The sequence below is a fragment of the Glandiceps talaboti genome, chromosome 23, assembly GCF_964340395.1.
Source record: "Glandiceps talaboti chromosome 23, keGlaTala1.1, whole genome shotgun sequence".
Lineage (NCBI taxonomy): Eukaryota > Metazoa > Hemichordata > Enteropneusta > Spengelidae > Glandiceps > Glandiceps talaboti.
This window is the reverse complement of record NC_135571.1, coordinates 15,171,933-15,186,310: the sequence shown is the minus strand read 5'-3', so window position 1 is coordinate 15,186,310 and position 14,378 is coordinate 15,171,933. Positions and strand designations below refer to the sequence as shown.

Genomic DNA, 14,378 nt, shown 5'->3' with positions numbered 1-14,378 from the left:
TTAATCAGATGGAGTTGAATCTTACCACCAGTTAAACAAGAAAATAAGGCAGAAATTGTGTAATAAATATTTTGATTGCTTGGAGAAAAAAAATATTCGGGGATACATGGAAAGATGGAAGTGATAACAAATTATGTACTTTAATATGATTTTCAAGAATACATTTAAGTTTGAAGACTTTTACACATAATGTAGAAATATCTCTGGAGAAATTTAGGCTAAGTGATCATAATTTGGGTCTAGAAATGGGAAGAAAAAGTAAACCAAGATTACCTATGAAGGAAAGAGTTTTCACAGATACAAGAATAATGTGTGATTCACTTGTTAGTTTCATGTAAGGAGCACAGATCTGATGGAATTATTTTGTTCCAGATTTGTAATTTCAATACTTCTACTTTTTCCATTATCTCACATACAGAAAACTTAAAAATGAAAATCGAATACAATTATCTAGAGCATCAATGCAGGTATTTTAAAGAAACACTGTTATATGTTGTGCTCTCCGGTAGCTCCATGCAACAGATAAAAGTTGCTTGTATACAATGCATAATTGTTTATGCTCTTCAATTGTGAAGCTTGTAGTTTTTCAAATAGTCTTTTCATGAATTGGCACCCTATCATACACTCTCTGCTAGTGTGTGTTGATGAGCAATATGTATAGTAACAATATGCCTGATTGATTGATTTCAATGAACATCATATGGATATACTAAATACCCTGTGTGCTTAGTGACCTGAATAATGAAAAACATTGACATAACAACTAGTAAATAAATCAAAATAATACAGTATATTATAGTTGTACATTGATAGTACATGAATCAGAGTAAAATATACATAGTATCACTTTTGCGGGCAAATTTACAAATCTGATTATTGTTATCCTATAAAATGACAAAAAATGTATTTCTTTATTTGTTATCAGTGCATATTTTCATACATATTTAACACTGAAACATAATTTCAGAATAGGTAAATATCAAATGAAAGCATGTATTTTTAACTCCAAAACATACTTATATGACTGTATGTTAACACCAAAATATTGCAATGTCAATGAAAATGGTTAAGTGTTGGAACCTGGATGAGTTGTTTTCGAATTCCTTATCTGGTTAAATGGGATAATATACGGCAATATTTTATAAATGAACATTAAATTGGAGTGGGAGATATTACATTTAAAGATTTTTAATAAATCTTTAATGTGTTATCTCCCACTCAAATTTAAAAATGTCACATTTTGTCTGAGTTCACAGATTTGCATGTAAATACAGAATTAGAATAAATTGGTCTACATGTATAATCAGGTTGACATCCAGAAGACATCATAATTTGTGTCTGTTTTTAGTAATCATCATGCTACAAGACTTAATATACCAGGTATACAGACACTGCCTATTGTCTAATAGTATTGTATTTATACACAAACTAATCATATTCAACTACAGTTATAGCATCATAGAATGTATAAATGCGTGCAATATCAATATTATGCAATGCAATACCTTACCTGGCCTGATTGCTTGTTGATGTACAACTGGGTCTGACTGTTTCCAGCTGATGAGTTGACAGCTTCAAGCTTCAGCTACATGATCCATGCAGGGTATAAACTAGTTGTTGGGACATTGAATGAATATTCAAAATATTCCATAAATATGACAGGGACCATTGCCACTAATCACGAAACTCGGTGTTATTTATTCAATTAGTCCAAAATGTTCTCAAGCATGGTCATGTTCCCATCACAGTTATCGGCATTTCATATTGCATTCTTTTCCCAAATGCCCGGTTTGCAAGGTAGTACAGAGTTCGCTCGTGGAATCTTTCCAATTATAGCAATATATACTTTCACCTTCTTTGCATATTATATGTGGTATCCATGTTCTATCCATCCTTGTTCTGCGACCTCGGAGTCTATGTTGATGATACATTTCATCAATGATCAAGTCAAAAAATTATAAGATAGTTCCTCTTACGGGCAACAAGTAATGGTTGTATATCTTATTTTCTTCGAAATTACCTTCCGTTCACCCCTAAATCTCTAGGAGCGTATGCAATGTTTCGCCTGAAACACATACATGTATGACTACACTTTACTTCCGGGTTTGCTTCGCGCATTACGTTTGTCACGCGTCTGGACATGTCCCGTTTCAGTTGCAGCGCCTCTTACGAGGTAGCATGGAAATGTCTCACATTAGAGAATCACGCGAGACCTTTCGACATTCCGCCATCTTGGTCTGTGCGTGCATTGGCAAGTCATCGAAAGTAATTACTGAACTCTGAAGACACTCTTATTCGTAAACCGAGATTTATTAAGATTTAACGTAACCATGGTAAGTACGCATTATCCAAGTAATGTGCTACCTACTATTCGGTGGCTAGATATTTTTGGTTAATATGTGTTGCGGTACTTTGACATCACTAGGGAGACTCGTCCGTTCACTCCTGTAGTGAACTGCTACCCACGTGTGGACGATGGCATGACCAGTCCATAGGTTATTTGGGAAAACTTGTAGTACGATTTGTTTTTATTGTTGCTGTTTTCAAAATTCGACAGAATGTGTCCTGATTCCTCTTTTGTGATATATTATAAATTGCGTATTGTAATCAGCCATCTATATTTTGTCCGTGCCATGCCGATCTAACCACAGGCACTTGTTTCTCGAGATATGTATCATATCACTTTATCAGAACATTTCTATCAGACTCCAATAAAATGTCGATAATATAATAATATTGATGTATTTAGCCAACTGTATATGAAAGGGGTAAAAATGCACTTGTTTCTATGATCGCACAAGTCCACCCACCGCGAAATAACAAGGTTTGCAACAGAACACAATTACTGTACGCAACATGAACTTTCAACCGGTGTACTCAGCAAACATTTCGAAAGTTTTAACTTCCATAACATCCTAGTTCCCAAATTTAGTAATCTTCCGATAAATCTTGTCGTTGTTGCAATCGGACCGTGCATATCAAAGATATCAAACGATTTCTGATGCCATGTAGAAGAATTGGAGCATTTAACTACCTTCTGATTAGCTGCAATAATTGTAGCGTCTTGTTGCGGTTTTGTGGTTTTTTTCGTCTGTTTTGGTGACTTTTTAAGTTTTTGTGTTTAACCCGCACCTAACGCTACAATTCCTAGTGCAGGAAATCCAATCAGCTGGTGCGATGCGGATCTGCATCGCACGTATCAATCCCTATTTTCGCCAAAATATCGACCTACCTACGGAAAATCTGACATTTCCTAACCGTAACGCTTCTTAGGAATCCTCCGCAGCACAATCGACACCCCGATCTGCCCTTTTCCCCGTCAAAAACGGCCGCCGAACATGCGAGACTAGACAATTTTGAAAACGAAGGTCGTTGATCACGCGATACATTTGCCGAGATCTCGTAGCCGCGAAAGTTTTCAAAATTGTCTAGTCTCGCATGAAGAAGAGAAATCACTCAATCATTTATTTTTAAAATTTCACCAAGCTGCAATATTGAATGTGACATACAAGTCAATCTCTGGGGTACCATGGTGAAGGGCGAATTTGAACTAAAACAGGGGAAATGATACATTCAGGGTACTGGGTACCGAGAGTGTGGTGCCGAAATGACTGGGGTCAAAATGGCCAGGTGTTGAAATGTCTAGAACGCAGTTCCATCAAAAGGTATATTGCATTCCTCAAAAAAAAATTTTTTACCATTTTTTAGCTTTAAATCAGTTGTATCATCGGGAAATGACCAACACCGTAATAGTAATGCGTTTCATGACCCATGACATGCATGACCTTGGAAGACGTTACTTCTTTCAGCATTGGAGTGTTTGAATTTGTTGGTGTTGACACGATGCAACAACATCTTGCTATTGCCTATTGCTAACATTAGTAACAATACTGACAAGCTACAGAAGACCATAATGTATACTGTACTGCAAGGTCAACCAAGACTTGCATGGCATGTTACCGATTTTGTTTGTTTACATTTATTACTTTTATTCAGTAAATCCCAAATGAGTACTGAGTTCTAGAAATGTTTACATGTTATCTGGGGGATTATTTTGACAAGTTCACACTGAAGAAAAATCTTCCATAGAAGTAATGATTTATAAGAATGAAACACTGATGACAATCACGCAAGTGTTTCAAAAAGTTACATACTAAAGTTCAAATTAGATAACTTGCTAGTGATGTCAGTGCCACTTTGATTAATAGGACGAATGTATTAGTACTCCTGATAAAATCATACAATAGTTCATGGCTACAGATATACACCCATCAGGATGATAAGTATTCATCTTCTTACAAAGTTGTTCTATGGACTTGTCAACCTTGCTACAATAATAATAATAAATTCTTATCAGCGCATTACGCAACAGCCTCAATGCGCTTTACAAAACTGAAAAAAAGAAAAGAAGCACAAACTTGATTTGCATAGAAATCAAAACCGAGAAAAACTTGACGTTCACTATTGATTACAATTAAAAGCACAATATGTCCTAAACGTTTGTAAACAAGAGTATGGCACAAACTTAATTTGCAAAAAACGACAACTTGAAATTCACTAAAAATCAAAACTTCTTGATTACTGCATGTAAAAGTATACAATGAAGGGAAGAGACCTGTAACAAGGAATTCAGTAAAGAGAAGAGAAAACAAGTTGTAGAGAGACTGGCAGGACAGAAAGGACAGAATAGAACTGAAAAAATACATATATTATACTTTTTTCATTATTTCTACCCCTGATGAGTGATATTCAAATTAGGTGTAAAAATGTTCATATTTTTTGTCAAAAACTTATATCTCAAAGAGTACTTGGTCAGTGAGTCTGAAACTTAGTGAGATGTTTCTGAAAGTGCTATTCTGCAGATTTTCTCTAAAACATTTTGACAAAATTGGTCCTAGCAACCTTGACCACGCCCTTAGCAACAACCGAGTGGCTGTATATTTTGGTCAAATAACATCATCTGGTAGGCAAGTGAGTAAACATTCAAAAAATGTATGCAAATACCCTAGCAACCATGACCACACCCATAGTAACAGCCAAACGATCGTGTATTTCACAAAGATAACGGATTAATAGACAATTGAATAAACATTCAAAAAATGTATGTAAATTTGCCTAGCAACAACACCACACCCATAGCAACAGCCAAATAATCATGTATATTGCAAAGATAACAACAGGAATAGAAAGACAAATGAATAAACATTCAAAAAATATATGTAAATGTGCCTAGCAACAGCCAAATGATCACATATATATCAAAGATAACAACAAGGATTAATAGACAATTGAATAAACATTCAAAAGTATGTAGGTATGCCTAGCAACAAGACCACGCCCATAGCAACAGCTAAATGATCACGTATATTGCAAAGATAATATCAGGAATTCATACACAAGTGAACAAAAACATATAAAAATGTATGCAAATATATCTAACAACATGACCAAGCCCATAGCAACAGCCAAATGACAGCATATATCGTAAAGATAGCGACATGCATGGTTGGATAGGCAACTGGATAGTCATTCAGCAAATGAACACCTATTGTTAGCATGGACTAGCATATGGATAAACATTTTTAAAAAACTGTACAGTTGTGCTACAATGCCATTGGTGGTATTTTTACTAGAGAAATTTGAAACAAATTTTGCATCAGTTTGATGGTAAACCTGCTATATTGACTAACAAATGTCAGTTATTTTTACTCATGTTGCATCACTATATTAGCATAAATTATATTCCCGAAAAATCAAAGTACATCATAATAAAATTAATATCAAACAAGTAGTACATGTACATGTGACCAAAGGAAAGTTGAAGGCCAATTTATTAATTCAAAATATTAGCACCAAAAAGAAACTCATAAAGCAGTGTTATTGATTATTATTGTTAGGAAAGCTGAAATTATTTAAATCTTAATGTCCACAGATAAATTAGACTTTCGAAACACAAAAAGTTTGTGTACAGCAACCGGCAGACATCGTGTTAGTCCGAAATATCGTGATACACGAGACTTACTATACTTCCCTATGGAGGACTTCCAAAACTCGCGATAGTTTGTGATGTCATGGCCGCCATATTGGAAAATCCATGCGTAGTCGTACGATGTATCAGTCTACAAATTACAATGTCAAACTACAAACTAAACGTGTTTTCAGGGTAAAATTGAACATGAAGCTGATAATCAGAGATAACATTGCCACTTTATCGAAAGGTACATTAGTCTGTTCAACTCTTTTCACAACATTGAAGAATGCACATGCTCATGCTCTTGGGTTGAGACATACGGTGTTATCACTGTTACTCTGTCACTCATAGAAAATTAACTAGACACTGAATGTCAACTTCATGCGTTTGTCGAACTTTTATACTTTATAGCAAAATGGCACGGCATCGTTTGATTTTATAGTTGTCAAAATCTGGCAGTTCCGACATGCTTCTACGGTCGAACCGACGTTACGGATGGGCCGGTTTTGCCTTTGATTTACCGAAAGCTGTTGTACCGAGTGTGAGTCACACTACCATTAGCGGGTTTACGCATTTTATTCCTATCGAAAACAATACTGATGGCAAACTTCAATGAAATCTGTCTGGTAATCATTACCATATCATAAACAAGGATGTCGGGCAAGATCTAAAGCGTCACGGCACATTGTCAAGCGTCACGGCCTGCCGTCCAAGCGTCACGGTGCCGTGCCGCTTCAAGGGCCTGGGGAGAACACTGGAGTATATATGAAATATATGAGGGCAAAGTCAGTGCTCCTAACAGCAGTTTGAATTTCCTGCATATGCATACATTACCCATAACTCCCTTAATATAGGGGACATCTGCCTTTAATGAATTTGACTAATTAAATATTTCTCGTAGTTACAAGACATTAATAAATTTTTTTTCATGTCAAAGGTTTCATTGGCACCTGTCAACATCTTTAAAAATGCAGCAGAAGAAGAGAAAGCAGAGACTGCCAGAATGTCATCATTTATTGGTGCTATTGCTATTGGTGACTTGGTAAAAAGTACCCTAGGACCAAAAGGAATGGTATGTATTGCTGTTGGTACAACACATGATACAGGCCAGTTATAGAGTGAATATTGTTTTGGATTTACATTCACTTTGGATCCAAAGATCCGTCATCTGTTTTTATTTGCAATATCAGGCTCACGGCTGTCGGCAGGTGTCAGGCCCGACTGCCACTCACAATTGCCGACCTTGACTTGGAGGTTGCCGACCATAACTACTTGAAATGCATTTTTCTCTCTCTCCTTGTGTTGATCCATCATTGTCATGTTTTCTGCCCACACATGCGTATTGATTTAAAATACAATGTAGTAAAAAATGTCTTTTTGAGAAAAGAACAATGTAAACAACCATTAATTACAATAATAACAAATACTCAACTATTTGTAAAGATGAAGTGTGAATTGACCACAGCTGACTCTATATGTATACAATATTATTATCAGAATACATTGTATATGGTGTATGGTAATATGTGAATTACATGGTTTGTCATTGGCAAGATCGCCCAATCGTGGGACCAGCCATTGACGACATCAGTCCAAAAGTCGAAGTTATCGGGTGGGATTTCGATACGTTCTAGGAGGACAAAATTTACTTCCTCAAACCCTTAAAATTCTTCATCATCATCGCTACCACTGCCTAGCAATTGTTGAGTGAAAAAACTCTCTGTCTTCTGGGTTTAATTCGTTCAATATATTAGCATAATGTCAAAGGTCAACATCCATATTCACAGCGGCTGCCATATTAGGCATTGCTAAGTAGGCACTATTTGCATTCGGCAGCAAAAAGTGAGAAAAATCGCACATGTGACTGTTCCCCACCTGAATATTTTAATATTTAATAAGATAACATTGTGTACACCATTACTTATTATAGGCATAAGGGCGGGACAGCGATAAACCCATTACAACGTCACTTTATCGACAGCATATGCAAATTACCCTGTTGTTGTTGATATCAACGACGTGGCCTAGAATGTGGAAGTGCTTGGATTTCAACGATGCGGCGTCACAAGGGTTAAAGGGTTGGCCCGCCCCATTAAATTTTGTTGCCACCCCCTTTAAATTTACATACCAGAACTTTGATGTGTTTGACATCGTAAATCTTGAAATTCTGGCAGCGACTTAAAACATGCATTTACTAATGATATCATTAACCATCGCAAGTTCATTGTAAGTCTCAGATTTAAAGAGATTTAGGACTAGACACAATGACTGCATGCAAATATATATATTGGAAGATTAAACACACTTGAATTAAGGATTTTGCTTTGATGCTTTTTGCTTTGCTCCAAGGTGTTGAAGTTCATCATCTCAGTTTTAAAGCAGTCTGTATTTGTAGAATATTTATTTTGAATCATTTGAGTAACTAGTGTATAATATACTGCTTGCACATGTATGTAAATATATGCAAATTTAATTTTTCCATCTGTCAGTGATGTAGATAATATTTGAATAGATTGTCACCAAAGTCATGCAGGTTGTCATAGCTGTGAGGGCGCACAGCGGCAGAGGTGATGATACCGGTGAGGGTTTTAGAGAGGGGTGTCCCCCCACCCTAGGTTTAGAGCTTTTTTGGATTTGTACATGCTTCAAAGTGCTTTTTATGGCTTTTAGTATAATATTTGATTTGCAAAATGTCAGTCTTAGATCACTAAAATAGCTACATGTACTTGAAGATGACAATTTGGAAAACAATTGTGAAACATTGTGACTATGAAGTTATGTCTTATGATAAATTTAATAGTATATATTGTAATTGGTGTTAATGAGATGTATATGACTTTGTTGTCTGACTGGTTTTATAGATAGTGACTATAATTATAATTTCCCATAAAGCAAACCAGTTACAATACCCTGGAAAGTTTTTGTCAGTTCATTTTTGTGTCCCTCACCATATTCCTCTCATTGATTTCTTTCGGAAAGAAAGATACTCTTTGCAGCATTTCTTTATTTATACTCCCCATAGCTGTTTTATGTTGTTCTGTTTCCACAGTATATTCTTGGATTGCAGACATTCTGAATGGGACAAACATATAGTGTCCCCATTCAATGTTTTGGATTATTTTATTTAAAAGATTTGTGATGTCTTTGACACACATTTTGAAAAATATACATTTCCACAAACCACCATAATTATGTATATTTGTCAAATGATGTATCTATTCAAGGGGAAGTTCTATACAAGTAATACAACACAAGCAACTGTCCGGGCCTTAGGGATCATTAAAGAAATAATAGTCGTTAGTTGCCAACTTCAGATTTGTTTACGAATTACATCACTGTACCTGTAATCAATGTCACTTACATTTGTATCAGTATCAAATGTCGCATTAAATGTTTCCAAAATGTGTTGCTTCCCATCAGAAAATCATAACATAAAGTATTGGAATTCTTGATCATAACATATTCAGTCATAAAATCATCAGGTTTCTGACAAATTCCAATATTTGTAAAGAAAAACTGCTATCCAAGAACATTTGGAAACAACAGCATAAGATAAAATTAGTTATTACATGATCATCGCCCAGTTGATGTGCTTCCTGTACAGGTACATATACATGTAGCGTGTCTGTCAGTGTCACATTTTGCTTCCTCTCTTCAGTTTTCTAAGATATTACTTACTGTTATAAGAATTTGAAAATCGTCTGTGTGATCGACAGAATTTCTTTTCTTGTGCTGTTGCATCATGCATCATTAGATGTCACATTGACCTCATGTCACATTGACCTCATGCTTCCTTTGATGTCCTTATGAAACTAGGTCAGGGGTTAACTTCACCTCGAAGGCTTTTGTTAGCGATTGATAGCATGGCCACTCTTGTTTTATCGCATAATCGTCAAATATCTTCCAAACAATTAGGAATTAATTTCTTATTTTGCACTTTGGTTATTTTTAGTAGCTATTAGCACTTCTGTGCTACTCATATTTAATTTTCTGACCTCAGAATATTTTTTCAATGATCTGGTTTGAGTAGTTTCCTAAATTTATAGCCGGGTGTTGTGACAGGTAACCGGCTATTATCCACATCACTGTCTGTGGAGAACACTGGATACATATAATCTAAGAACTTGGCAATACAAACTTGAAAATTGTGAAATGTTTTACTTCATGCATCAGTCATGTAAACAGATTGATCCATTATTCAGAACACATGACCTGGACACAAGCAGAATAAGGCATCATACATGCCTGGAAGTTTATATTGAACTAATAATATTGTTTGTTTTTGATACTATACAGGATAAAATTCTACAGTCTCCTAGTCATACAGCTACAGTAGAAGTGACCAATGATGGTGCTACTATTCTGAAATCAGTAGGTGTTGATAATCCAGCAGCCAAAGTATTGGTGGAGATCAGTAAAGTACAAGATGATGAAGTTGGAGATGGAACCACTTCAGTTGTTGTATTAGCATGTGAACTACTCAAGGTTTGATGTTTTACATATCCTGTCACTACACTACACTAGAATAGAATAGAATAGAATAGCATTTTCATCTACTTCAAAATCCTGTGACAGTCACTGTCTTTTACATGGATTTCACCTGAAGAGGGTTAAGAATGAAATTTTGATGTACATTAAGCTATTGCATTACAACCTACTAGTGCAAGGATAAAAAATGTAAATTATCGGTATTTCAATTTCCTACTCTGTACTATGATAGCATTAACTTGCAATCTATCAAATATTTATATATATAATCCCTTTGAAATCAATGTTAGTTTTACGTCATACTGTTTCGAGTATGATTCTGCGGACTCATACAAATTCGAGCTGGTAGGCGAGAAATTGTAGTCCGCAGAATCATGCGAGGAACAGTATGTCGTAAAACTAACATGATTTCATGGGATTATATATTTATCACATAAGTAAGTTTTTCCACAAACTTCCTCCATTTTGAATTGAATTTTACGAATACTACATCGTTTCATCCCACTTTACTCTTCATCGCATATCAAAAATGGCATCCGATGGCTATGCAAATTACGTAATCGCGTGACCTGTTGCGAGGTCAACCTTATGTGCAAACCACAGTGTGCTGTGGTTTCTCGACCAAAATTATCGGTTATAACCTAGCAATGTACATGTAATATCAAATTTAGCTTTAAAATGTAAGTAAACTTTGTCTGCATGTGACTTTTGTTCCAACATTTTATTTGTATTAGCTCAGGATTACGTTCTGAGCTTTGAGCTTGACGGAAAACTGAACCGGCTGCGAGCCTACATAGGAATTGTTATCGATAATCTGCATGATTTTTAGATAGAATAGTATCTGTTCAATAAAAATAAAAGTACCTCTACGTATCAGACTCATGCCACCCAATGATGTATGTAAAGCAATGTGTGCATTTATGGTTTGAAATACATAATTATTACGACAACTTGATCATAGTGTAACAGGAACACTTGAACAATTGAGAAAAAAATTTGGTAGAACAGGGGTGATACACGTTTTTGATCTGCCCTGTTTGACGTCATACAGTAGCAGATATGCACATGCTTATGTGATATGGGTGTGGATATCACATACACAGTACTCAATATGGGTGTGGATACCACATACATGGTACTCAATATGGGTGTACAGTACTCAATATGTATGTGTATACCACATACACAGTACTCAATATGGGTGTGGATACCACATACACAGTACTCAATATGTATGTGGATATCACATACACAGTACTCAATATGTATGTGGATACCACATACACAGTACTCAATATGGGTGTGGATACCACATACACAGTACTCAATATGGGTGTGGATACCACATACACAGTACTCAATATGTATGTGGATACCACATATATGGTACTCAATATGGGTGTGGATATCACATACACAGTACTTAATATGGGTGTGGATACCACATACACAGTACTCAATATGGATGTGGATACCACATACACAGTACTCAATATGGATGTGGATACCACATACACAGTACTCAATATGAATGTGGATATCACATACACAGTACTCAATATGCATGTGTATACCACATACACAGTACTCAATATGAATGTGGATATCACATACACAGTACTCAATATGCATGTGTATATCACATACACAGTACTCAATATGGGTGTGGATACCACATACACAGTACTCAATATGTATGTGTATACCACATACACAGTACTCAATATGGGTGTGGATACCACATACACAGTACTCAATATGGATGTGGATACCACATACACAGTACTCAATATGGGTGTGGATACCACATACACAGTACTCAATATGAATGTGGATACCACATACACAGTACTCAATATGGGTGTGGATACCACATACACAGTACTCAATATGGATGTGGATACCACATACACAGTACTCAATATGTATGTGGATACCACATATATAGTACTCAATATGGGTGTGGATACCACATACACAATACTCAATATAGATGTGGATACCACATACACAGTACTCAATATAGATGTGGATACCACATACACAGTACTCAATATGGGTGTGGATACCACATACACAGTACTCAATATGGGTGTGGATACCACATACACAGTACTCAATATGGGTGTGGATACCACATACACAGTACTCAATATGGATGTGGATACCACATATATGGTACTCAATATGGGTGTGGATACCACATACACAGTACTCAATATGGGTGTGGATACCACATACACAGTATTCAATATGGGTGTGGATATCACATACACAGTACTCAATATGGATGTGGAAACCACATACATGGTACTCAATATGGGTGTGGATACCACATACACAGTACTCAATATGGGTGTGGATACCACATACACAGTATTCAATATGGGTGTGGATATCACATACACAGTACTCAATATGGATGTGGAAACCACATACACAGTACTCAATATGGGTGTGGATATCACATACACAGTACTCAATATGGATGTGGATACCACATACACAGTACTCAATATGTATGTGGATACCACATATATAGTACTCAATATGTATGTGGATACCACATATATGGTACTCAATATGGGTGTGGATACCACACACACAGTACTCAATATGGGTGTGGATACCACATACACAGTACTCAATATGGGTGTGGATACCACATACACAGTATTCAATATGGGTGTGGATATCACATACACAGTACTCAATATGGATGTGGAAACCACATACACAGTACTCAATATGGATGTGGATACCACATACACAGTACTCAATATAGATGTGGATACCACATACACAGTACTCAATATGGATGTGGAAACCACATACACAGTACTCAATATGGATGTGGATACCACATACACAGTACTCAATATGGATGTGGATACCACATACACAGTACTCAATATGGATGTGGATATCACATACACAGTACTCAATATGGGTGTGGATACCACATACACAGTACTCAATATGGATGTGGATACCACATACACAGTACTCAATATGTATGTGGATACCACATATATAGTACTCAATATGGGTGTGGATACCACATACACAATACTCAATATAGATGTGGATACCACATACACAGTACTCAATATAGATGTGGATACCACATACACAGTACTCAATATGGGTGTGGATACCACATACACAGTACTCAATATGGGTGTGGATACCACATACACAGTACTCAATATGGGTGTGGATACCACATACACAGTACTCAATATGGATGTGGATACCACATATATGGTACTCAATATGGGTGTGGATACCACACACACAGTACTCAATATGGGTGTGGATACCACATACACAGTACTCAATATGGGTGTGGATACCACATACACAGTATTCAATATGGGTGTGGATACCACATACACAGTACTCAATATGGGTGTGGATATCACATACACAGTACTCAATATGGATGTGGAAACCACATACATGGTACTCAATATGGGTGTGGATACCACATACACAGTACTCAATATGGGTGTGGATACCACATACACAGTATTCAATATGGGTGTGGATATCACATACACAGTACTCAATATGGATGTGGAAACCACATACACAGTACTCAATATGGATGTGGATACCACATACACAGCGATCTTTTGTGTATAGCAACATCTAAGTGATGTCTTTTAAGTGTTGGAAACGGTTAACCGCTATGGCAGCCATATTGGATTTTACGAAACTTTAAAAATGACAACTTCTCCAAAAGCACTGCATTACTTTACTAGAATCAACTACTTGATTACTTAAAAGTTTGTAATCGAGAAAAAATTTCAACTCTTAGTTTTTTGGCAGTCATTAATTTGGGAAATCCAGTGGTGGCCATATTGGATTTTCCTCCAAATCATTGTTAGCACAACTAAACTACAATGTAGGTTCA

The 14,378-nt window shown here is 36.1% G+C and overlaps 1 protein-coding gene across 2 annotated transcripts in view; it reads left to right on the top strand.

Annotated features, from left to right (window-relative positions):
• Positions 1-2,216: 2,216 nt before the first annotated feature.
• The window catches only part of LOC144452589 (T-complex protein 1 subunit beta-like), a 41,637-nt gene continuing 29,475 nt past the window's right edge, over positions 2,217-14,378 (top strand). Inside the window, exons 1-3 of one of the 2 annotated variants that reach the window (XM_078143710.1) lie at positions 2,217-2,333; positions 6,909-7,043; positions 10,268-10,456. In XM_078143710.1, coding sequence (XP_077999836.1) covers positions 2,331-2,333; positions 6,909-7,043; positions 10,268-10,456 — 327 coding nt within the window. In that variant the 5' untranslated portion in view covers positions 2,217-2,330. Of the gene's footprint in view, positions 2,334-6,899; positions 7,044-10,267; positions 10,457-14,378 lie in introns of those variants that run through there. The other variant, XM_078143709.1, reaches the window with a different exon arrangement.